Source organism: Pituophis catenifer, unplaced genomic scaffold (assembly GCF_029215685.1).
Source record: "Pituophis catenifer annectens isolate HBS135680 unplaced genomic scaffold, rPitCat1.0.hap2 SCAF_9, whole genome shotgun sequence".
Classification (NCBI taxonomy): domain Eukaryota; kingdom Metazoa; phylum Chordata; class Lepidosauria; order Squamata; family Colubridae; genus Pituophis; species Pituophis catenifer.
This window is the reverse complement of record NW_027256889.1, coordinates 19,191,110-19,215,572: the sequence shown is the minus strand read 5'-3', so window position 1 is coordinate 19,215,572 and position 24,463 is coordinate 19,191,110. Positions and strand designations below refer to the sequence as shown.

Genomic DNA, 24,463 nt, shown 5'->3' with positions numbered 1-24,463 from the left:
TTATCTAAAGTAAACTCATTTAAGTTGGACCATAAGAAAGGCTGAGCGCCAAAGAATGGAGGCCTTTGAACTCTGGTGCTGGAGAAAATTCCTGCGAGTCCCTTGGACTGCAAGGCGATCCAACCGGTCACTCCTAGAGGAGATCAACCCTGACGGCTCTTTAGAAGGCCAGATCCTGAAGATGAAACTCAAATACTTTGGCCACCTAATGAGAAGGAAGGACTCGCTGGAGAAGAGCCCAATGCTGGGAAAGATGGAGGGCAAAAGAAGAAGGGGACGGCAGAGAACGAGGTGGCTGGATGGAGTCACTGAAGCATTAGGTGTGAGCTTAAATGGACTCCAGAGGATGATAGAGGACAGGAAGGCCTGGGGGAACATTGTCCATGGGGTCGCGATGGGTAACACACAACTTCGTGACTAACAACAACAAAACTCATTCATTCTCATTCTCTCTCCCTCCCTCCCCCCCCCCCCCAATACATCCTCTGGTTTCTCCTCTTCTATTTAACTTTACTTTGGAGAACAGTTAATGAATCTGCTTTCTTTGTTCAATCAGATTACGGCTATTCTCTAGAGGAGGCAGATGGGGAAGGAACCAGGGAGACCGTCTGGCCACTTCCTGGATTTAAAGTGGTGCTGAATTTAAACACCGGAAATGTACAGATAACCTAAAATGGAGAAAGCAAACAACCCCAGCTTGCAACTAGAGCAGCTAGTGACTCAGCCAGTCCCTGTGGCAGTCCACGAAGATGCCTTCTCTTACAAGGTAATTTCTTTTATCCTCAAGTTTTTGTTTCTGAGATTCACCACAGGGGCCCGAGGTAGCACAAAAAGAGGCTTAATATTTTAATAATATATTTTTAAATATTTATTAAATGTATTGGCTAGCCATCTTACCACGGGTAATTCTGGGCAACTTACAATATGTATATAAAAAAATAATAATACTATAGGAATAAAGTGCTCCAAAAATGTAAAGACACAAAGGGTGTAGCTCAGAAACGTGGACCTCGGGATCAGTGGCTGGAGAAAGAGACATGAAATGGGTGACGGTATAGATACATAAATACAGTCATGCCTGTCTCACTTAACAACCACAGTGATTTTTTTAAAACAACCATGGCAAAAGAGGCTGTAAATTTGAGTACACAACTATTTGTATTCAAAAGTGACTCAAGCAGTCACTCTCCTATTTATTGGAGTTATAAGGAGGGAAGGTACAGTTCAAACAGATTCGGTTATTATAGCCAACCTCAATAAAATATACCGTATTTTTCAGACGCACTTTTTCCCCCCCTAAAAGAGGCTGAAAATTTGGGTGCATCTTATACTCCGAATGTAGCTTTTTTGAAGCTTTTTTTCAGCCCTAATGAGGCACTAGCGAGTGAAGCTGATCTTCTGTGCTTTGCCTGCTCCTTCCGACTCTCAGCTGTGCTTTAGAAGCTTTTTTTCAGCACTAACGAGGCGCCAGCCAGTGAAGCTGATCTTTTGAGCTTCGCCTGCTTTTCTCATTGCTTCTCTCTCCAAAGATCAGCTGTGTTTTAGAAGCTATTTTTTATCCCCAAGCAGGGATAAAAAGCACACACTCAAAACCAATGAACTAATGTGCTGAAGCTGACCAGACTAAGAATGCTAGCCAGATGAATAACTGGTAGGCAGATTTTTTCCCCCCTATTTTCCTCCTCAAAAACTAAGCTGCGTCTTATACTTCGGTGCGTCTTATACTCCGAAAAATACGGTAGTTCGGATCTTCCTGTGGAATTGATTTTCTGGTCTGGTCCACCTAATGGGGATGAGCTGCTCTTCTGATAATGTTATAATATTGCCAAATAATCTACCGTAATTTTTGGGAAAGTCAGAAAGCAAGTGAGACGCACCCAATTTTATGACCTTAAAAGAATCACTATGGTTGTTAAGTGAGTCACACGGTCATTAAGCAAATCCGGCTTCTCCCTTTGATTTCGCTTGTTGGAAGACAGCTGGGAAGGTTGCAAATGGTGATCACAGAATCCTGAGAATGCTGCGACTGTCAGAAATACATCCTGGGTGTCAAGCATTCCAAATTTTGATCATGTGACTGTGAGGGTATTGCAATAGTCATAAGTGTGAAGACCGATCATAAATCATTTCTGAATGGTTGTAAGTCGAGGATTACCTGTCCAGGGGTGCTTTTGGCCTGAGAATTCTTGCATGAATGAGTTTGGAAATGCAACGGACCAGATTCCTCTTAATACAGTGACCTACGTAGTGTTGAACTTGGGGATGAGTTCGGTTCAGGCCCATTCAATGTATCTTTTGAGAGCATCGATTTGGAGAAAGCTGACATGGATTTTATGTTTGCCTGGACATAAGTCCTCCTTGCATGACTTTTACTTGAATATTGTAAGTCTGAGGACTGGTGATAAAGACACTTCTTTCAATGCCATTATAATGTTCGATCCGTTGCTAAATGAAAGGTTGTAAATCAGTGGTGAAATGCTACCGGTTCGCACCGGTTCGGGCAAACCGGTAGTGATAAAAAGTTTTTTAAAAAGCTACTGGTTCCTCCCAACCATTTTTCCAACGACCAGCTGTGCCACATGATTTAAAATCTCTAAAAACCTGCTTTCTAGTGAATCTAAATTGTGTGGCACAGCTGATCCCCCCTCCCTCGCTGTTCTACTTACCTTCCCAAGTCTCCTTTTGGTGTGTAATGTGCATGCGTGCATTTGGCGCGCACTGTGCATGCACAGCCAGAGAACCGGTGGCAAACTGGTTCAGTTTTCACCACTGTTGTAAGTCGAGGACTACCTGTAGGTCCGTCTTGCATTGACAGAAGCTGCGAAGTTTAATCGCTGTGCTTTTTTCCTTTCATTGCAGGAAAATCTGATTGGTGCCTTGCTGGCCATTTTTGGGCATCTGATGATCAGCATTGCTCTCAACCTCCAGGTGAGTTGAGAGAAGGAGCAAAAGGATTCCAGAGCCATAGAAACCCCAATGCACTTTCTCATCCTCCTTTTCTTCCTCTAGAAATACAGTCATATCCGGTTGGTGAGTTGCAAAGAGACAAAGGCTTATTTTAGGACCAAGACATGGTGGTGCGGTTTGTTCCTTCTCTGCCTGGGAGAATTGGGGGTCTTCTCCGCCTACGCTTTTGCCCCCCTGTCTCTGATAGTGCCTCTGGGAGCTGTCTCTGTCATAGGTAAGTCCCTCAATACATGTCAGAGCTTCTCTTCGTAGTAGAGCAGGCTAGGAAACCAAGCCCATGAATGCTGATAGGACTGCGTCAGAATATTCATGACTGGGAAGACACGGGAACAAGGTCAGCCAATGAATAGGCATAGCAACTAAGTCAGCCAATTGGGTGCTGCTGAGGCATACTGAAGCCCAGGGAGTGTCTTAGTCTGCAGCTTCTGATTCTGTGCAGAGAAACGAAACTGAAACCAGTGTATGTTAAGCTCTGAGCTGTGCAGCTGTATGTCTGAACTTGTCTGCTCTTCTGAGCTGAAATGAAACTGTGAATCTGCTGTTGGTATTGTAAACTTACTTCATGTATAATTGTGAATATAAAGAAGTTAGTGGATCCTGCTGCATCAGTTTATCTGCGCGTGCTTCTGGATTTGATTTTTGCAACAAACTCGGACAGACTGTTATTAAGTGGATTTGTTTATTCGTTCATTCAATTTATGTAGCTACCCATCTAGCAATTGTTACTCTTTAAGTGGCTCGCAAGTAAAACACAGGTAGTCCTCCACTTACGATCACAACTGAGCACAAAATTTTTGTTTCTAAGTGAAACACTTGTTAAGTGAATTTTGCCCCATTTTACGACCTTCTTTGCCACAGCTGTTAAGTGAATCACTGCAGCTGTTAAATTCATACACGGTTGTTCAGTGAATCTGTCTTCCCCATGCACTTTGCTTGTCAAACGGTCGTAAAAGGGGATCACGTGACCCTCACGATACTGTAACCGTCATAAAATACGAGTCAGTTACCAAGCACCCGAATTTTGATCCCATGACTATCAGGGTGTTGCAACAGTCAAGTGTGAAAAATGGTCAGGTTTTTTAGTGCCATTGTAACTTTGAATGGTCACTAAATGAACCGTTGTAAGAGGAGGACTACCTGTAATTACAAATGAGCAACTAAAATTAAAACCATTTAAAAAACAACAATTGAAACAGTTAAAACTTAATTTGAGGGAAGAGCACAAGCAAGGCATACGATAATTAACAGTGCAGCCAACTTTAATTACAAAGTTATAAGTCACGAGAGTCTTGAAAGTTTGTGCCTTTCCCTTCCTTTCCTTTACCTTCAGGAGAACCAGGGAGGGTTTGTCTGAGATGTTTACCTCAGGTAACAATTCTGGCTGGGACATAGATTTCTTTTATCTGACCATTGTATATTCGTTGGCCCTCTTCCTCCGGTTTCTCAAGGTTATTCCTTCTGCCATGCAGATAAGACTTGCGCCTGCAGACGCCTCCCACAATGCTGTACGATTTAGGCCCGATGATATTTCTAGCAAAAGGGTCCTTGGTGCTCTCTGAGCTTGCTTGTTTTCTTGCAGACAAGTTTCGTTACCCTAACTAGGTAACATCATCAGTGCTAGTAAGGAATGCTGTTTGCCATCAGTTTATATTCTGGTGTCTTGCCTCTTTGTGTTGGGGAGGTGGAAACAGTCTTAGGGATTCTTTGCTTGGGCTGTTTACTGATGGCTCTTTGGCAGTTTCTTTATTGGGGGTATTGCTTACTTGATTGTTGGTCTGAAGTTGACCTTGGTGTTAATCAGGGTGGATTTGATTTAAATCGAGTTGATTTAAATCACAATTTAAATCATGATTTAAATCACTAGCAAAAAGGCTTGATTTAAATCAACTCGATTTAAATCATAATTTTTAAAGAGCAACTGTCATCTCTGCTACTCCTTTGACCCACTGTTGACTCACCGATAGTCCCAGTGTTGCAGAATATACAGCCTCATGCTACATAACTAAGCTCCATTTCATGCTGAATAAACTAAATTATTTATGTATCTTAAATAGAAAACTATCCTACGATAGATTTTTACCCCAAAAGTTTTTTATTAAAATAAATTCGATAAAAATAAAAAAAAATCCGATTTAAATCAAAAAAATCCGATTTAAACCAAAAAAAAAATCTGATTTTTTTTTAAAAAATCATTGATTTTTATCCACCCTAGTGTTAATCTATGCTGATCTGGGTGCTGATTCCTGGTGGAGAGATGCTGGAGTCTTTTTTTGTTCTCTTTTGGGGTAGTTGATTGTCTCTTTTGCATAGTGTATTCTTCTTCTTGTTGTGCCATATCCATCATTGGACGTTGGCGATCATGTTGGCGATCCTATTTTTGTCAACAGCTGCATGAAAAAGTGCTGCTGAGTTTTGTCCAAACCAGTCCCTTAGATTTGGAAGCTATGATTTTCTTCTTCTGCCTGGACCTCATTTGCCTTCAATCTTTCCCTGGAGGATTAAGTTGAAGGATGTCGTATTTTTCTGGGTGTCTCATCACATGTCCAAAATATTCTAACTTTCGCTTTTTTATGGTTTTGATGATTTCCCTTTGCTTTCCCAGGCGGCTTGTCACCTCCTCATTTGTGATTTTGTTAACCCAGTTTATACGTAACAGTCGTCTGTAAATCCACATTTCAAACGCTTCTAGTCTCTTCAAGTGGTTTTCTGTCAGAGACCAACTCTCTATTCCATAGAGCAGGATAGAAAAGATGTAACATCTGACAAGCCTGATTTTCAGTCTTAGGCTTATGTCGTGACTGCAGAAGACTTTTTTCATTTTGAGGAATGCTGTTCGAGCTTTCTCTATCCTTGTCTTTACTTCACTGATCATGTCCCAGCTTTCATGTCAATTAAAACCGAGGTACGTGATCCTTTCAACTTTTTCTAATGGTATTCCTTCCGAATTTATCAGTGGTAATTAATGGGTTGTTTGCTGACGACCATGTTCTTGGTTTTTGAGGTGTAAAGCTTCAAGCCATATTTTTCAGATATTTCTGAGATTCTGTTGTTGAGGAGCTGAAGGGTCTTCATGCTTACTGACAAACAAAACTGTATCATCAGCATATCTTAAATTGTTGGTCGGAACACTTTGAGGCCAGCATCAATCTTCTCCAGTGCTTCGTTGAAAATTGACTCAGAGTAGATATTAAATAATAAAGTGTATAGTGTATAGATGTTGTTAATGTCTATGTGTCTATTGATGGCTGATTTGTCAGAGTGCCAGGCTTCTAGACATTCCCTGGCATTTTTGGATTTGGCCTGGTCTAGGATTGTCACGTTTTCCCAATTGAAACTATGGTTAAATCTATCTATATGTTGTGAAATTAAAAAATAAACTGATACGGTAGCAAACAGCATTCCTTACTAGCACTGATGATGCTACTAGGGTAATGAAACGCCTGCAAGAAGGCAAGAAAGCTCAAAGAGCACCAGGGACCCCTCATGTCAACCCTGAGCTACAAATATTCTCCTTTATTGATATTTCTAGTATCAGACGTATCTCAACAACTGAAATAGTTGACAATCCATATAAAATTGCTTCCTATGTAAATAAGGTCAGATGGCGGTGCAGGTAGCAAATCTTCAAGATGCTGGCAAGATCCATAGTCTTACATCCTCCCAGATCCAGGAAGCTTTGATATGTAGGCCAGATGTTCTCCAGTTATGCTGATTTACTCAAAAATAAAAGAGGGAGGAGGGAAACCCTAATATTCAATCAAACATTTCCACAAGTGAAAATACATGCATACCAGAGGTGGGTTTCAGCAGGTTCTGACCAGTTCTGGAGAACCGGTAGCGGAAATTTTGAGTAGTTTGGAGAACCGGTAGTAAAAATTCTGACTGGTCCTGCCCCCCCCCCCCCCCGTTCTCTGCCTCCCGAGTCCCAGCTGATCGGGAGGAAATGGGGATTTTGCAGTAACCTTCCCCTGGAGTGGGGTGGGAATGGAGATTTTACAGTATCCTTCCCCTACCATGCCCACCAAGCCACGCCCACCAAGCCATGTCACGCCCACCAAGCCACACCCACAGAACTGGTAGTAACAAATTTTGAAACCCACCACTGACACATACCCCAGCTTGAACTAATCAGACCAGCTGTCTCTAGCATCGGCAAAACTCATTGCTTGCTATTTTCTCATGCAGCAAGTGCAATCATCGGTGTCATATTCATCAGGGAAAAATGGAAACCTAAAGACTTCTTGAGTAAGTGGCTGGATGCATTTTTTCAGAACTGCCCGTCTTCAGCACGTTTCTTTTTACCTTTGCTTCCCTTGCTTGGATTGTACAAATCAACAAGAATTGATTTCTGGCACTCTCTCCTCTCTCCCTTAAAATTGCAATTATTATTTTAGCTTTTTTCGTACCTGCTAATTTGTTAGGACCGGCTTGGAGGTAGCTGGCTACTTTTTCATTATTTCAGAAGGATAGGTTGGAGGGTTATGTTGGTTTCTCATCTTGGATAGCCAGAAGAAAAGGGGGCAGCACTTTCCTTATTAATTTACATCCGGATCCCTGGGATGCATTCCTTCTTCCGTTTTCCTTCTTCCATTTTCCTTTTTTTTTTTTTTTGCTAATTGTTTTAATTATAACACACAGGTAGCCCTCAAGTTACAGCCATTTATTTAGTGCAGGGGTCCCCAAATGCATCAGGGGTGAAATCCAGCAGGTTCTGACAGGTTCTGCAGAACCGGTAGCGGAAATTTTGAGCAGTTCGGAGAACCGGCAAATGCCACCTCTGGCTGGCCCCAGAGTGGGGTGGGAATGGAGATTTTGCAGTATCCTTCCCTCAGGAGTGGGGAGGGAATAGGGATTTTGCAGTATCCTTCCCCCAGGAGTGGGGTGGGAATGGAGATTTTGCAGTATCCTTCCCCCAGGAGTGGGGAGGGAATGGAGATTTTGCAGTATCCTTCCCTTGCCACGCCCATCAAGCCACGCCCATCAAGCCACGCCCACAGAACCGGTAGTAAAAAAAAATTGTATTTCGGCACTGCTATGCATGTGTATAACTCAGAGCGGTTGTATTAATGCACTAACACAGCTTTTCCTGTCTTCATCCTGCCAAAGGGCGTTATGTTTTGTCCTTCATAGGCTGCGCCTTAGCCATTGTTGGGACGTACCTGCTGATCACCTTTGGACCGAACAATCATGAAGTCATGACAGGAGAGAACATCAGAAAGCACTTGGTCAGCTGGCCATTCCTTCTGTATATGGTAAAGTGACCCATTTAATCGAGTCTAATCTGTGCTCTTCTTCCTCAGCTTCGTTTCATTTAGAGGCCTAAGCCAGGGGTGAAATCCAGCAGGTTCTGAGAGGTTCTGGAGAACCGGTAGCGGAAATTTTAAGTAATTCAGAGAACCGGCAAATGCCACCTCTGGCTGGCCCCAGAGTGGGGAGGGAATGGGGATTTTGCAGTATCCTTCCCCCTGGAGTGGGGTGGGAATGGGGATTTTGCAGTATCCTTCCCCCTGGAGTGGGGTGGGACTGGAGATTTTGCAGCATCCTTCCCCTGGAGTGGGGTGGGAATGGAGATTTTGCAATATCCTTCCCCCAGGAGCAGGGAGGGAATGGGGATTTTGCAGTATCCTTTCCCCTGGAGTGGGGAGGGAATGGGGATTTTGCAGTATCCTTTCCCCTGGAGTGGGAAGGGCATGGGGATTTTGCAGTATCCTTCCCCTGGAGTGGGAAGGGAATGGGGATTTTGCAGTATCCTTTCCCCTGGAGTGGGAAGGGAATGGAGATTTTGCAATATCCTTCCCCTGGAGTGGGGTGGGAATGGAGATTTTACAGTATCCTTTCCCCTGGAGTGGGAAGGGAATGGGGATTTTACAGTATCCTTCCCCTGCCACACTCACAGAACCGGTAGTAAAAAAAAATGGATTTCACCACTGGCCTAAAGCCAATAAGTGATGTTTTGTGCTTGCTCTGTGGTTCCTTGATCTAGATGAGGGTTTCTCAAATCTTGGCAACTTGAAGAGGCGTGGGCTTTTGATTCTCAGAATTGCCGGCTGCCTGGGGAATTTGGGGAGCAGGCTTCCCTGCGTCTTAAAGTTGCCAAGTTTGAAAAATGCTGATCTAGAGCTTTCGTTTTAATTGGTTTGTAGGGCGGGTGGGTCAGAAGAGCCGAGTTCATATATCAAATTGAGCCATAAAGCAAGGATGGGCAGCTTCAGAGCTGTATGCAATCTGGTGCTGGCAAAAAAAAACCAGACAGGTTTCTTATCCTCAGAAAGATAAATTCTGAAACGGGATGACTGTAGTTTAAAATAATCAAGAATCTGCCCCAATGCTTTTAGGAAACAAAACAACCCCCCCCACAATACTGCCACTGTCAGCTTCAGTTTTGTTAAGAGTGTTTCTCAGGCATCAAAAAGTTGACTGCCCCCTTGCCATAAATTATGAATTGCAAATCGCAATGATATATGAATAGATTGTATTACCGTATTTTTCAGAGTATAAGACGCACCTTAGTTTTTGGGGAGGAAAATAGGGGGAAAAAAATTCTGCCTACCAGGTATTCATCTGGCTAGTCCTTAGCATGGTCAGTTTCAGCACATTAGTTCGCTCACCGGTTTTGAGGTTGGGGCTAAAAAACAGCTTCTAAAGCACAGCTGATCATCGGAGGGAGCAGCAATTAGAAAAGCAGGCAAAGCACGGAAGATCGCTTCTCTCGCGTTGGGGCTGAAAAACAGCTTCAAAAGCACAGCTGATCCTCGGAGGGAGCAACAAATTAGAAAAGCAGGCAAAGCATGGAAGATCGCTTCGCTTGCGTTGGGGTTGAAAAATAGCTTCAAAAACACAGCTGATCCTCGGAGGGAGCAGCAAATTAGAAAAGCAGGCAAAGCATGGAAGATCGCTTCTCTTGCGTTGGGGCTGAAAAACAGCTTGAAAAGCACAGCTGATCCTTGGAGGGAGCTCCAGTGACTAAAGCAGGCAAAGCGCGGAAGGAGTAAGAGAAGGCAGCAGCTGTTCAGGGTAACCATTTTGGGCACCACGTGGGGTTACATTTGGAGTATAAGACACACCCAAATTTTCATCCTCTTTTAGGAGGGAAAAAAGTGTATCTTATACTCTGAAAAATACGGTAAGTCAAACCAATTAGGTAACATTATGATTTAACATGATGTGATCCCAAATTGAGTTTTAGACCTGCAGTTACAATGGATCCCTAGATATCTCTAGATATCCTGAGTGGCTCAAGGTTGACTCAGCCTTCCATCCTTTCAAGATTGGTAAAATGAGGACCCAGATTGCTGGGGGCAATAGGCTGATACTGTAAACCGCTTAGAGAGCAGTATATAAGTCTAAGTGCTATATAAATCTAAGCGGTATATAGGTCTTAAGTCTATTGCTATTGTCCTTCCTTCCTTCCTTCCTTCCTTCCTTCCTTCCTTCCTTCCTTCCTTCCTTCCTTCCCTCTGCCCACTGCCAGCAGTTCGATCCTGACCAGCTCAAGGTTGACTCAGCCTTCCATCCTTTCGAGATTGGTAAAATGAGGACCCAGATTGCTGGGGCAGTATGCTGACTCTGTAAACCACTTAGACAGGGCTGTAAAGCACTGTGAAGTGGTATATAAGTCTACGTTCTATGGCTATTGCTATTGCTATCCTTACCCAATATCCAGCCTAGATAGTTGTGTTTAAACACAAGCTCTTGGGTTATTTTACTGGTAGCTCTAGTGCAGGGGTGTCAAACTCACATTGTCACGGTGGTATCACGTGACGCATCGGAACTTTTCCCCCCTTCGCTAAACCGGGCATGGCCAGCACATGATGCATCTGGCCCATGGGCCGGAAGTTTGACAGCCCTGTTCTAGTATGTTAAACAAGGCAAGTTGGCCAACTCATTGTAATAATGTAGAGCGGGGGTCAGCAACCTGCGGCTCTGGAGCCGCATGTGTCTCTTTCACCTTTCACCTCTGCTGCGGCTCCTTGTCACTCAAAATATGTGTCATGACCGCCAATGTGCGACACCCGCCAGCACACGATTTATTGAGCTTTTCAACCTCGGGTAGGCCAACCATGGATAAATCCAAGAAAAGTAAAGTTTCAGAAGAAAACAGAACGTTTAATTCGACTACGTATGCTAGTTTTGTGGCCGCTCCAGAAATTGTCAGGCACGGGAAGGGTTTTGTGGCTCCTGGTGTTTTCTTTTCTGTGGGAAACGGGTCCAAATGGCTCTTTGAGTGTTCAAGGTTGCAGACCCCTGTTCTAGGGTTTACAAACTACAGAGGATCAGTTTTTGTGTTATTGAGAGAAGCTGGTTTTCACTTTTCTGAGCAAAACAGCCAAAAATGAGGAATCTGCCAGCAGAAAGAAGCAGCTCAGCAAATAGGTGTGGCCCCAGAAGATTTTACTGATTTTTTTAAAAAAAATGTGTATGGTCATCCATTTTGAATAAACAGTTTTAATCAAACCTCAATGTAATAAAACCTCCATAAATGAAGTATATAATTAAAATAACAATTACACAAGATAATATAATTAAAATAATAATTACACACAATTGTAAGAATATAATTTAAACAATAATTGCTCAGGAACTGAGGCACTGCCTAATACCTCATAGAGTTATGTTTACATGTTCATGAACAAGATGGCAGACACAGCAATGCCAGCCCAAACATGCTCCCCACTTCCTCTGTTTCAGGGTTTGAATAAGATGGCATGTGGACCGGCTGCAGCTTCGAACCCAGGTTCAAAGCTACTCTCGGCCATGAGAGCTCCCTGGGTGACTTAGAGCCAATCCTTTTCCCTAAGCCCAGTCTATTTAGCTGTGCTGTCGTGGTGGGTGAAGCTTAGCTCAGGGAGTGTTGAATGCGTGGCCCTGAGTTCCTGCAGAAAAGGCAGGATCAGCTTTTAACAAATAGATAAAATAAACTGCACTCCACCTATGCCAGGGGTGTCCAATCTTGAGACCTGTGGACTTCAACTCCCAGAATTCCCCAGCCAGCCATTTTTATGACCCACGCCCAAGTAGGTAGTATTCGAGGCAAACAGTTCCAAAACAAACAGACTTTATTAGAACAGCTGAGAATTAACTCATTCTCAGCGTAGTCCAAACTAAATCAAAACAAAGTCTTCATAGCACAAATTCTTCAATCTAATCACCAACCTTGGTATAATTAGGCAAACTGCCAAAGGCTTCTCTTGGCAAAAGTTCAGAAGCAGAAGATGCCGACAAGAGATAAGTGCAGCAAGACAAGAACAAGCCTATCAACATTGTTTTCCAACAAAGAGCCCAAGAGCCGATGCTGGTCTTTTAAGCCTTATGAGAGGGGCCGATCATCTCTTGGCCCTATTCCTGAATCGTCCTCTTTGCTTTAACTGCTCTTGCCTTCTGGCAGCTCTTCTCATGCGTGCACTAGGAATAGGCTCCTCCTGTTCCTCTGCCTCTCTGCTGTCAGCCTCTGGAGGCTCCGGAGTCCGCAAATCACTCCCCGATAGTCCTGGCCCCATCTCTGCCTCCGATGCAGAGCCCTCATCCGGGCCGTCCCCAGCCTCCAGGACTGGCCCATGTTCTTCCTCAGCCTCATCGCTGTCCGACTCCGCTGCCAGCTCCGCAGGCTGCTGGCGGACCACAACAGCCATGTTTAGTGCAATGTGTGAAACCTAATCTATAATTCAGGCCTCCTAAGCTGATAACAGTAGTGACTGTTCAAAGTTATGACCTACCTGAAAAAGGGAACTTATGACCCAGATCTGAAGTCCTAATGGTCATTGGGGGGAATTCCCCTTCTCAGAGCTGGATCATAATAGCAATAGCACTTAGACTTATATACCACTTCATGGTGCCTTACAGCCTTCTCTAAGCGGTTTACAGAGTCATCCTATTGCCCCCAACAATCTGGGTCCTCATTTTACCGACCTTGGAAGGATGAAAGGCTGAATCAATCTTGAGCCTGGTGAGACTCGAACAGCCAAAGTGCTGGCAGCCGGCAGTCAGCAGAAGTAGCCTGCAGTACTGCACTCTAACCACTGCGCCACCACAGCTCATAAGTCCTCTTTTTCAGGTAGGCCGAAACTTTGAACAATCCCTACAGTCACGTGACTCTATTTGGGGCACTAGGCAACGCATACAGGTAGTGCTCGACTTACAACAGTTCATTTAGTGACCGAAGTTACGTCACTGAAAAAGGTGACTTATGACCATTTTTTTTGCACTTACGACTATTGTAGCATCCCCATGGCCACGTGATCAAAATTCAGATACTTGGCAACTGACTCATATTATGACGGTTGCATTGTCTTGGGGGCTATATCAACACCTTTTGCGACCTTTTGAGAAGCAAAGTCAATGGGGAAGCCCGATTCATTTTACAACCGTGTTACTAACTTAACAACTGTGGCAAGAAAGGTTGTAGAATGGAGCAAAATTCACTTAACAATTGTCTCCCCTAGCCACAGAAATTTGGAGCTCAATTGCAGTCGTAAGTGGAGGACTACCTGTATTTACGGCCATCTGCAGTGTCCTGTAGTCACGTGACTGCATTTTGTGGCGGTTTTGCTAAAAACGGGCACTTCCGGCCCATGGCGAACAATGGCTTACACTTATGACCACCGTGTTCACTTAATGACCGTCACAAAAAAGTAAAATCCTTTTACCACCATTACAACTTGTGACCCTAATAGGCATCTTCCAATATGGTTGTAATTCGAGGACTATATGTCCTTGGAATGCAAACTCCAGCTCCCAGATTTCTGGGGAACTAAGGCAGGAGAGACCCCCTTTTTCATTTCATTTCCAAAGGGGGGGGGTGTCTGTCTCTTCAGCCTGCAAAGGCAAGAATGGGGGGGGGACCCTGAAAACCCAGCCATATTTCAAACCCAGTGTCATTTCTCTGTTCTCGTTCTTTAGCTGGTGGAGATCATTCTGTTCTGCCTGCTTTTATATTTCTACAAGGAGAAGAAAGCAAACTATATTGTGGTGATTCTGCTTCTGGTAGCCCTCCTTGGTAAGTTTCTTCTCCTCTTCCTCTTTACGTAAGGTCAGTTTCACAAACTGGATTGTTAAACCTCAGCCTCTGATTAGCAAAGAAGCAAGTTCATGCATGCGGGATGGGTGTGAGGTTTAATCTCCCTTCAGCTTTCCCAAAGGTAGTTCCTTTTGTGGTCTGCATTTTCCAGAAATCCTGATCCAAGACCCCCGGAGGAGTCAAATTTTATGTATTTACCTTATTTTTCAGACTATAAGATGCTTTCCGGACTATAAGACGCACCTAGCTTTTGGGGAGGAAAACAAGAAAAAAAAATCTGCCTCTGCCTACCAGCAATTCGCCTCCTTGCAACAAACAGCCTGGTCAGCTTCAGCACAGCCTTATTTAGCACAAGCAGCTGATTGGTGGTTGGATGTGCCTCCCAGAATACTGCCTATCAGCTGTTCCAGGCTGTGAGGATCACCACCACTTATTACCGCCTCCGCGCGCCCCATGTTTGGCCTCTGTGCTTCCCGTTTTCGGCCTGAGCATGCCCCATTTTTGGCCTCAGCACGTCCCATTTTCAGCCCGGTCCAGGCGGTGGGATTAGTGGTAGTGGCAGCGATTGCCGCCGCCTGGAACAGGCTGAAAATGGGGTGCGTAGAAGCCAAAAATGGAATGCGCAGAGGCAGCAATAGGCGGCAGTGGTGATAGGTGATGACAGTGGTGATGGGCGGTGGAAATCCCCGCAGCCTGGAACAGCTGATAGGTGGTATTTTGGGAGGCATATCCAACTGCCAATCAGCTGCTTGTGCTAAATTAGGCTGTGCTGAAGCTGACCAGTCTGTTTGCTGCAAGGAGGCAAATTGCTGGGAGTAGAGGCCGGTGGGTGGGGACCGGCGGGTGGGCAGGGCTTCGTTAACATTCACTGTATAAGACGCACAGACATTTCCACCCACTTTTTGGGGGTGGGGGGAAGTGTGTCTTATACACTGAAAAATAAGGTATTTATTTATTGGGTTTCAAGGCTGGCTCCAAAAAGACTCTGAGACACCCGGAAGATGTCTGCCTTAGACAAAGCCCCATGAAGAATATCCAGATAAAAATAAATTCATCAAGGTTTGAGTTGTTGGAGAGAGCTGAGTATGTTAAGTTCTTTTTTCCTGTTGATGGGGTCTCGGCAATTCCCATTACAGGTAGTCATCGACTTACGACCACAATTGAGCCCAAAATTTCTGTTGCTAGGTGAAACATTTGTTAAGTGAATTTCAGCCTGTGGTGTGACTTTTCTTGCCACTGTTGTTAAGTGAAGCACTGCAGTTGTTAAGTTAGTAACACAATTGTTAAGTGAATCCGGCTTCCCCATTGACTTTGCTTCTCAAAAGGTTACAAAAGGGTGATTTTCATGACCCCGGGACACTGCAACCGTCATTAATATGAGTCAGTTGCCAAGTGTCCAAATTCTGATCAGTGGGGATGCTGCAACGGTCGTAAGTGTGAAAAATGATCATAAGTCACTTTTTCAGTGCTGTTGTAACTTCAAACCATCACTAAACGAACTGTTGTAAGTCGAGGACCACCTGCACATAGGTTGCAGCTTCCCCATGGTCACATGATCAAAATTCAGACTCTTGGCAACTGACTCCTATTTATGACGGTTGCAGGGTCCCGAGGTCATGGGATCCCCTTTTGAGACTTTCTGAAAAACAAAGTTAACGGGGAAAATCAGATTCACTTAACAACCATGTGTCAGCTGTGGAAGCCATATTAGGCCGGAAGCTTCCTTGCTGCCACCTTCTCATGTGTGGGAAAGTAGGAGGGGGGGATTTAGTAGAGGGGTTGTCTGTAGACATAATAGCATTCTTCCTGTCGGTCAAGGTCAGGCCCGTCCTGCATCTGGAGAAGGAATGGTGGGAGTGCTGTCTCAAGATGGGATGGTGGTTGATTGGAGCATGTGATGGACTGAGGAGTGAGGGGATGGTTTTGGGGGCTTTGATTTACTGAGGGAAAACCAGGACCTCTCAGATTCAGGTTTTCCCAGGTGTGCCAGTTTACCTATTCTAGTAAATAGAACTTTGAAAAATGCTTGCTTCAGAGTCTTTACTTGGAGTTGGGTTTTTTTCTGGAATGCTGACACCGTCTTACTAATAACTGCAGTGGTTCACTTAACAGCTATGGCAAGAAAAGTCGTAAGACGAGGCAAAACTCACGTTAACAGATGTCTCACTTAGTCGCAGAAATTTTGGGCTCAATTGCGGCCGTAAGCCAAAGACCACCTGTACTGTTTTTCGCTCGCCGTTGTTAGGTGTTGCTCTTGAGCAAAACGAGGGTTGTTACCGGGGGTGAAATGCTCCCGGTTCGGACCGGATCACCCGATCCGGTAGCGATGGAGACAGGTGGTTCAGAGAACCGGTAGCAAAAATCCCTGCCCACCCCCATGCCCAGCTGAGCCACACAATCATCAGAGGCTTTTTTTTTACTTTTAAAAGCATTTTTTCTACAACCTCTTCCGACGAAAAAATGCTTTTAAAAGTAAAAAGCCTCTGATGATCGCGCGGCTCAGCTGGGATCGTCAAAGGCTTTTAAAAGAAAAAAACCCTTTTTTTTTCCTTTTAAATGCCTCTGACGATCCAAGCTGAGTTGCCTGATCGTCAGAGGCATTTAAAAGAAAAAAAGCCTCTACTGATCAGGCAACTCAGATGGGATAGTCAAAGCCTTTTGAAAGCATTTTTTACAACCTCTTCGCTGAAGAGGTTGTAGAAAAAATGGTTTTAAAAGTAAAAAAAAAAGCCTCTGATGATCGCACGGCTCAGCTGGGATCGTCAAAGGCTTTTAAAAGAAAAAAACCCTTTTTTTTTCCTTTTAAATGCCTCTGACGATCCAAGCTGAGTTGCCTGATCGTCAGAGGCATTTAAAAGGAAAAAACCCTCTGCCGATCAGGCAACTCAGATGGGATCGTCAAAGCCTTTTGAAAGCATTTTTTTACAACCTCTTCGCCGAATGGTTAAATGGTTTTAAAAGTTAAAAAAAAAAAAAAGGTCACGCCCACCCAATCACATTAAACCCCCCCCCAAGCCACGCCCACAGAACCGGTAGTAACAAATTTTAGATTTCACCACTGGTGGTTACCTTGCCGGTTTTCCAGGTTCCATGACTGTCGTTACAGTCAAAGCCGTTGTGGGCATGGTCGCGGTTTCCATCCGGGGAAATATGCAGCTGGGCTACCCCATCTTCTACATCATGGCGGTGTGCATGGTGGCGACAACAGCCTTTCAGGCAGAGTAAGTGCAGCCGCGCTTCCTCTCTTCCTTTCTCCCCAAATGTGTATTTTCTTCCTGCAGCTCGCCGCCAAATGTCAAGGTAATTCAAATTTAATTAAAATGAATTATAGATCAAAAATAGAGCCTGTGTGGCAGGTAGTACTGGGAAATGAGGTAATTGGATTCTTCTTGCTGTTTCTGACCGGAGATAAGGCCTTTTAGTAACCATTTGAATAATTTCCTGTTCTAAAAGAGACTTTGGGGGAGGGTGAAGGGGGGGGGGGTCATTTGGGAACAACACAGCTAAAGGCCAGCTTCCCACACTCGGTGCATCTTGCGTGGATTGCTGGGAGTGTGCTCAGAGGGATGGAGAGCAGCCTTCCTTTTACATATAAGAAGAGATGTTTTTTTTGCTGGGTCTTAAGGTTCCATTTGGAAACATCATCGTTGGTAGCCAAAGCTATACTTCGGTACACAACCAAAAACAAAAAAAGAAAACAATTGCAACCCGCCTGCCTTTCATAGAAGACCTGTGTGTTGCATGGGTCAGAAGGAGGGCTGAGAAAATATTTGCAGATCCCTCACATCCTGGACACAACCTGTTTCAACTTCTCCCCTCAGGACATTGCTATGGGGCATTGCATGCCAAAACAACTAGACACAGAGGCATATTTTTCCCATGCCATCATTCTGCTGAACACTTAACTCCCATAGCTCTGCTCTGCTCTGCTCTGCTCTGCTCTGCTCTGCTCTGCTCTGCTCTGCTCTGCTCTGCTCTATTCTATCCTATCCTATCCTATCCTATCCTATCCTATCCTATCCTATCCTATCCTATCCCTATCCCTATCCCTATCCCTATCCCTATCCCTATCCCTATTCCATTCCATTCCATTCCATTCCATTCCATTCCATTCCATTCCATTCCATTCTATTCTATTCTATTCTATTCTATTCTATTCTATTCTATTCTATTCTTCTATTTTCTCCCATTCTCTTCTCTTCCTTTCCCTTCCCTTCCCTTCCCTTCCCTTCCCTTCCATTCTACATTCTATTCTAATCTATTATTCTATTTTCTCCTATTCTTCTCTTCTCTTCTCTTCTATATATTTTTTTAAAATTTGATTTATATGCCGCCCTTCTCCGGAGACTCAGGGCGGCTTACAATGTGTTAAGCAATAGCCTTCATACTTTTGTATATTTTATACAAAGTCAGCTTATTGCCCCCACAAACTGGGTCCTCATTTTACCTGCCTTAGAAAGGATGGAAGGCTGAGTCGACCTTGAGCCTGGTGAGGTTCGAACTTACAGTCATTGCAGACAGCTGGTGTTAATCACAATGCTTTTAGTCTGCTGAGCCACCAGGCCCTTCCTGGTGGCTCAAATAGAATTTTATTCTATTCATGAGTCAAAAAGTCAAAACAGTGACTTATGACCAGTGCTCACACTTACAACTATTGCATGGGAATCAAAATTTGACAAACGGCAGTGTGTTTACAATACTTGCAGTCTATGGGTCATGGATCCTCCTTTGCAATTTTCCCAACGGGGAAGCAAGCAAAGTCAGTGGGGGATGTCAGATTCAATTAACAACCACAAGATTCTCTTTAAATAGCTACAGTGATTTGCTTAACAACTGGGACAAAAAAGTCATAAAATCAAGTGCACGTCACTTAATCACCTTGCTTAGCAATGGAAATTCTGGTCCCATGACTGGCTGGGGAATTCTGGGGGGTTGAAGTCCACACATCTTAAACTTATGAAGATTGAAAAACATTTTTCCCATTTGCGTGCTTTCTAGAGCATTTGACGTCCATGTGTACTACCAAAAAGGGGAAAATATTTGTAGCTCAGGATTGAAATTAAGGGTCCTTGGGGATTTCTGAGATTTGTTGTTTTCTTGCAGACATTTAATTAGAACAATTAATCAGTGGAACAACTTGCCTCCAGAAGTTGTGAATGCTCCAACATTGGAAGTTTTTAAGAAGAGATTGGACAACCATTTGTCTGAAATGGTATAGGGTTTCCTTCCTAAGCAGGGGGTTGGACTAGAAGACCTTCAAAGTCCCTTCCAACTCTGTTATTCTATTTGTGATTTGTAATTACCCAAACTAAGCAACGCCAGCAGCACTGATAATGTTATATAGTTTGGGTAATGAAATGCCTACAGAAAAGTCCACCAAGCTCAGAGAGCACCAAGGACCCCGCATTGTAAAACATTATCTAGACATTTTGGAATGAGCTGAAATTTCACCAGGCAAATCAAGCATTGTTTTGCCACTGAGATCAGCAGCTGAATCTCTGACTGGTGATCCTGTTTTTGGTTCATGATTTGTAAGTTTCCCCTTTTTTTGTGCTGAAACATCTTTGGCTTTTCCTGAAATGTTTTGTTATTTATTTATGGGTAGTGTTGTCTGATTATTTTTTCTTCCACTGTATTTATTTTTCTCCTAGGTTTTTAACCCAAGCTTCCCACTTGTATGATGTATCCCAAATTGCCAGTGTGGGTTATATCCTGTCTACTGTGATAGGAATTACAGCAGGTAGGCGTATATTGGTGCATTAAAATCATGAAAGGAGCTGATCCGCAAATAACCTGAAATGGATTTTGCCTTCTTTTCCATCCCTGGGAGAGAATCCCTAACCTAATGCTTACCTTGAAATATATATATTTTAATGCTTAAAATGAAATCCCTTGCATTGATAACAAGATTCTGTGCCTCCCTTTAGAAACTGTTTTTCTATTTGGAAGTGTAAATATAAGGACGGAACATTTTATCAATGTGGTGGCAATGCCCCAAAGCAAAGAAATATTGGGAACAGATAAGGAGACGGTTACAGGAGATAACAGGAGAACAAATTGAATTTAAACATGAATTACTTTTATTAGGAATAATTAATCAAAAGATAAAGAAGCAACTCCAACATATCATTTTACATATAGTAACAGCAGCACGAATTGTTTATGCCCAAGGTTGGAAACTTGAAAATATACCAGCCAATGAGAGGATTATTCATAAGATATTAGAATGTGCTGAGATGTATAAGCTCACATTAGAAATAAAAGGCAAGGAAGAAACAGAATTTTACGAGGTTTGGGATAAGTGGTATAAGTGGTTAGAACAGAGAAACAAAAATGTATAGAAATAAATGTAGGTAACTGTAAGAGCTATGGGAGACAGTACTGTTAAAAATGCTTATTGTTATATAAATTGGAAGAATGGAAAATAAAAATTAAAAAAAATAGAAACCTTTTTTCTATTTGAAAAGGCTTCTTTTCTCTTCAGGTGCAACTTTTTATTTGGACTTTATTGCAGAGGATGTTCTCCATATTTGTATGTTTTGTTTGGGGTAAGTTTACAATATTGATCTAACTCGTTGGCTTCTGGTAAACCTGTGTCTCTTGCATTTCCTTTTTCTCTGCTTGGCAAGTTGGTTCTTTTTAATGTATGATGGCTATTGGAAGGCTGCTTTGAGCATCTTCTATCTCAGAATGGTGGGAAACACTATCAGTCGTTTTCAGCTTACTGAAAACAGAGTCTGAGGGCTGTTAGTTGCCCACTCTTTGCTAATAGTTTGGGAACATTTGAGGATGGATTCTTGGTTGCCTGAAAAGCATCTAATGAAACCATTTGATAGCTGATCTTATTCTCACTCACAACCCTGTCTGGAGTTTGCTGAACTGGGAAACGCTATCCCAATCCCTGCCCATATTGCAGTGCCTTATACAATCGTAAATACGTACAGGTAGTCTTCAGGTAATAGCCCTAATTGGGCTGGAAACTAGACAACACAGTTGTAAATTGAAAAATCACGAGCGTGCCAACTTACAATGGCAATTCTGGTTGCTGTTGCTATGCAACATCTGTGCGGGCATTAAACGCAACATCACATGATCACAACTTGCAGCTTCCTGCCAGCTTCCCTATTGCCGTTGCTGGTTAGAATCTGCCAGTGAAGGTTGCAAGCGGTGATCCTGTGTGACCACTGCAACCATTATAATTGCGTGCCTGTTGCCAAGCTCTCAAATTGTGATTGTGTGACTGCAGGGAGGTTGTAACAGCTGCAAGTTTGAGGCATGAGTCTCCTTGTTCAGTGCCAGCATAACTTTGAATGTTCGCTGAATGAATGGTCGTTAAGCAAGGGCTAACTGTATTTTGCCTTTCTTGGAAACCAAATCAATGTAGTGTTTGTCAGTAATTAAAGCTTAATTTGTCCGTAATCAAAGAATCTGAGGAGAATCTTAGGAGTTAATGCCATCTTTCTTTCTTTCTTTCTTTCTTTCTTTCTTTCTTTCTTTCTTTCTTTCTTTCTTTCTTTCTTTCTTTCTTTCTTTCTTTCTTTCTTTCTTTCTTTCTTTCCTTCCTTCCTTCTTTCCTTCCTTCCTTCCTTCCTTCCTTCCTCCCGTCCTTCCTTCTTTTTCTTTCTTTCCGTGTGTGTGTGTGTGTGTGTGTGTGTGTGTGTGTGTGTGTATAAAGTGTTTTTCTGTTGAAGCACCTGGTCTACCCCAATATGGGAGGGAGCATCCTGCTTCCCTTTCGCTTTTCAGCTCCAATCCAGGAGCCCTCAAGCAGTCACATTCACAAGTTCGAATCCGAGTAAGGGTATGGCTAGCTGATGAGAGCTAAATAGCTTGAAATAGATCTATACTAGTCTCCCTTTATTTCTTTATCAGCAAAATATAAATTTGATAATATACTGTAAAATTTATATTGCTGCCTATTCACCCATGGCAACTCAAGGAGGTTTACAGAATATTAAACCACATTTAAAACAATAAAACTAATAAAAGGAATCAAATAAATCAATATAGAATAATATAATAAAATCACCCCCTATCTCCCGCCCCAGCGACAGCAGATCACATGAGCCATTTAGTGGGCTCCATCCCACTCTGGGTTCCCCAGACCCACTGGCAGAACCAGGTCTTCAGTGCCTTCCGGAAGAGTGTTAGAGTGGGGGCCATTCTAATTTCTGGGGGAATGATGTTCCAGAGAGAGGGAGCCACCACAATGAAGGCCCTTCTTCTGGGTCCCATCAGGTGTATCTCCCTCGAGGATGGGACTCAGAAGAAGAGTCCCATCCTCTTGACCGAAAAGTTCAATTCTTATATTTGCTAGGACAGTCCTGAGAACTTATGGGGAGCGGTGTCTGCAGAAGGGGGAAATTGTGAGGACAGACTGATAAAGGAAAGAGTGTCAGGACAGAAGTCTCATCCTTTTGGTGCATGCATTGTGCAATGCATGGGGCAGGACTTATGCTGTATTGCTGGACACCACTAGATATGGAAAAGGTTGTCAGTTCAGAACTGGGATGTCGAAGGGACTGCTTAGGGGGTGGAGATGCCTAGGAGCCCTTCTTCCTGGAGAGAATCCATGGGAGCAGTGGATTCCTTTCAAGAAAATCAGAGTATCATCTCTTCACCCTTCTTTCCTCTCCTTCTATTCTGCCTGCATCAGTTTCCACTGCTCTTAAAAATAAGAAAGTGAAAATAGTACCGATGGTAAAAGGAGTCTTGGGTGCAATCCAGGGGTGAAATCTACTTACCTTCCTTACCGGTTCAGAAGACATTCTGCGCATGCGCAGAAGCTAAAAAATACATTACTTCCTGGTTACAACCAGGAAATAATGACACCCGGCCGGGTGGGTGGAGCTATGCTCCGCCGTCGTTACTGGATCGCTGAACCACCGGCCAAGATCGCTACCAGATCGGGTGATCCGGTCCGATCCAGGAGCATTTCAGCCCTGGTGCAATCCCAAAACAACCAGAGCACCACTTGAATGCCATCGTCATTGACAAGTTCACCATCCATCAGTTGCAAAAGGCAGCTTTACTTGGAACAGCTGACATCCTGGGATGATACTCTTAATACTATTAACAGCACTTAATACTATTAATCAGCTCCATAGAAAGGACTCAAGAGGCAGATAAAAATGCCAAATCTAGCCTAAGCATCTGGCTGACTGTGCAGTTAACCATAATAACAACAACGTCCTCATTCCTGCAAAGCCTCCTGACGCTGTTCTTTCCCTTAAGAATTTATGTTGAGGTAGAGAAGGCTCATGCACAACTACTTTAAGTGAGTAAACAAGGTCTGGGTAAATTTCTCAGACGGTTAGAAGGGCACTTCAGCTCTCCCTATGGCTTTGGAAAGAACTAAATTTAGTTAGAACTGTTTTTTGATGTTCCTGCTCGTCAGAGATGTTTCACTTCAAAAGTGTCTGGAAATGTTTACTTTGCCCCATGAACTGAAGCAGCATGTAGACCGATGACTCACTTTCTGTGAGGTCAAATGTGTCGCTAAGACTTTTAGCTGTCAGCCACGTTTTTCTCTTACCTATGTTTCAAACTTCTTTACCTTGTCCTTTTAAAATCTCTTTCAGGTGCCTCATTGCCTTTTTAGGGGTCTTTCTGATCACTAGAAACAAGAGGAAATGCATCTTTTTTGAGCCGTACATCTCCATGGATGCCATGCCAAGTAATCTTAAAATCTAGTACCTTTTTTGATAAGCTGGTAAAAACTGACAGGCTTTTGGAAAAGTTAGTCTACCCCCAAACCTCACCCCGCTTTATTATTTAGTTGTACCACTTGCTGCAGGTCAGGTATAAAAACCGGGCATTTAACAGTGATGGGATTCAAAAAAATTTACCACTGGTTCTGTGGGCATGGCTTGGTGGGTGTGGCATGGTTTGGTGGGCGTGGCTTGGTGGCATGGCAGGGGAAGAATACTGTAAAATCTCCATTCCCACCCCACTCCACGGGAAAGATACTGCAAAATCCCCATTCCCACCCGACTCCAGGGGAAGGATACTGTAAAATCCCCGTTTCCTCCTGATCAGCTGGGATTTGGGAGGCAGAGAATAGATGGGGGCAGGGCCAGTCAGAGATGGTATTTACTGGTTCTCCAAACTACTCAACATTTCCACTAGTGATTCTCCAGAACTGGTCAGAACCTACTGAATACCACCTCTGGCATTTAAGCAATGTGAAAGAACCTGTATCTTGACCGTGGTTATATTGGAAGTGTAATGTCATGAATGTTCTTGGCTTCTATTTATGTTATTTATAATGTTGGTCCCTGGTTTATTCTGCTTTTCTCCTATTTTAACAGCTGCCGAGAATCTCATATATTGAGATGGGCATCCTAGAAATGAGGGTATTAAATAAGTAATTTTTCAGAATCCACTTTCATCCATTTTAGATTTAATTTTGGAGTACTGAGGGAGAAATTTAAGGCAAAAATTTCCTTTAGGTCTTGTAGAGGATTAAAACATTAATTTACC

General features: G+C 43.4%; 1 protein-coding gene across 5 annotated transcripts in view; it reads left to right on the top strand.

Annotated features, from left to right (window-relative positions):
• Positions 1–24,463, top strand: part of LOC139320838 (calcipressin-3-like) — a 68,358-nt gene that overhangs the window by 7,497 nt on the left and 36,398 nt on the right. For 2 of the 5 annotated variants that reach the window (XM_070949295.1, XM_070949296.1), the window contains exons 2-7: positions 557–766; positions 2,860–2,928; positions 3,010–3,181; positions 7,153–7,212; positions 8,074–8,219; positions 13,864–13,960. In XM_070949295.1, the coding sequence (XP_070805396.1) occupies positions 674–766; positions 2,860–2,928; positions 3,010–3,181; positions 7,153–7,212; positions 8,074–8,219; positions 13,864–13,960 (637 nt within the window). In that variant the 5' untranslated portion in view covers positions 557–673. Of the gene's footprint in view, positions 1–556; positions 767–2,859; positions 2,929–3,009; positions 3,182–7,152; positions 7,213–8,073; positions 8,220–13,863; positions 13,961–17,066; positions 17,203–19,632; positions 19,722–20,465; positions 20,530–23,562; positions 23,658–24,463 lie in introns of all 5 variants that reach the window. The other 3 variants (XM_070949299.1, XM_070949298.1, XM_070949297.1) reach the window with 3 other exon arrangements.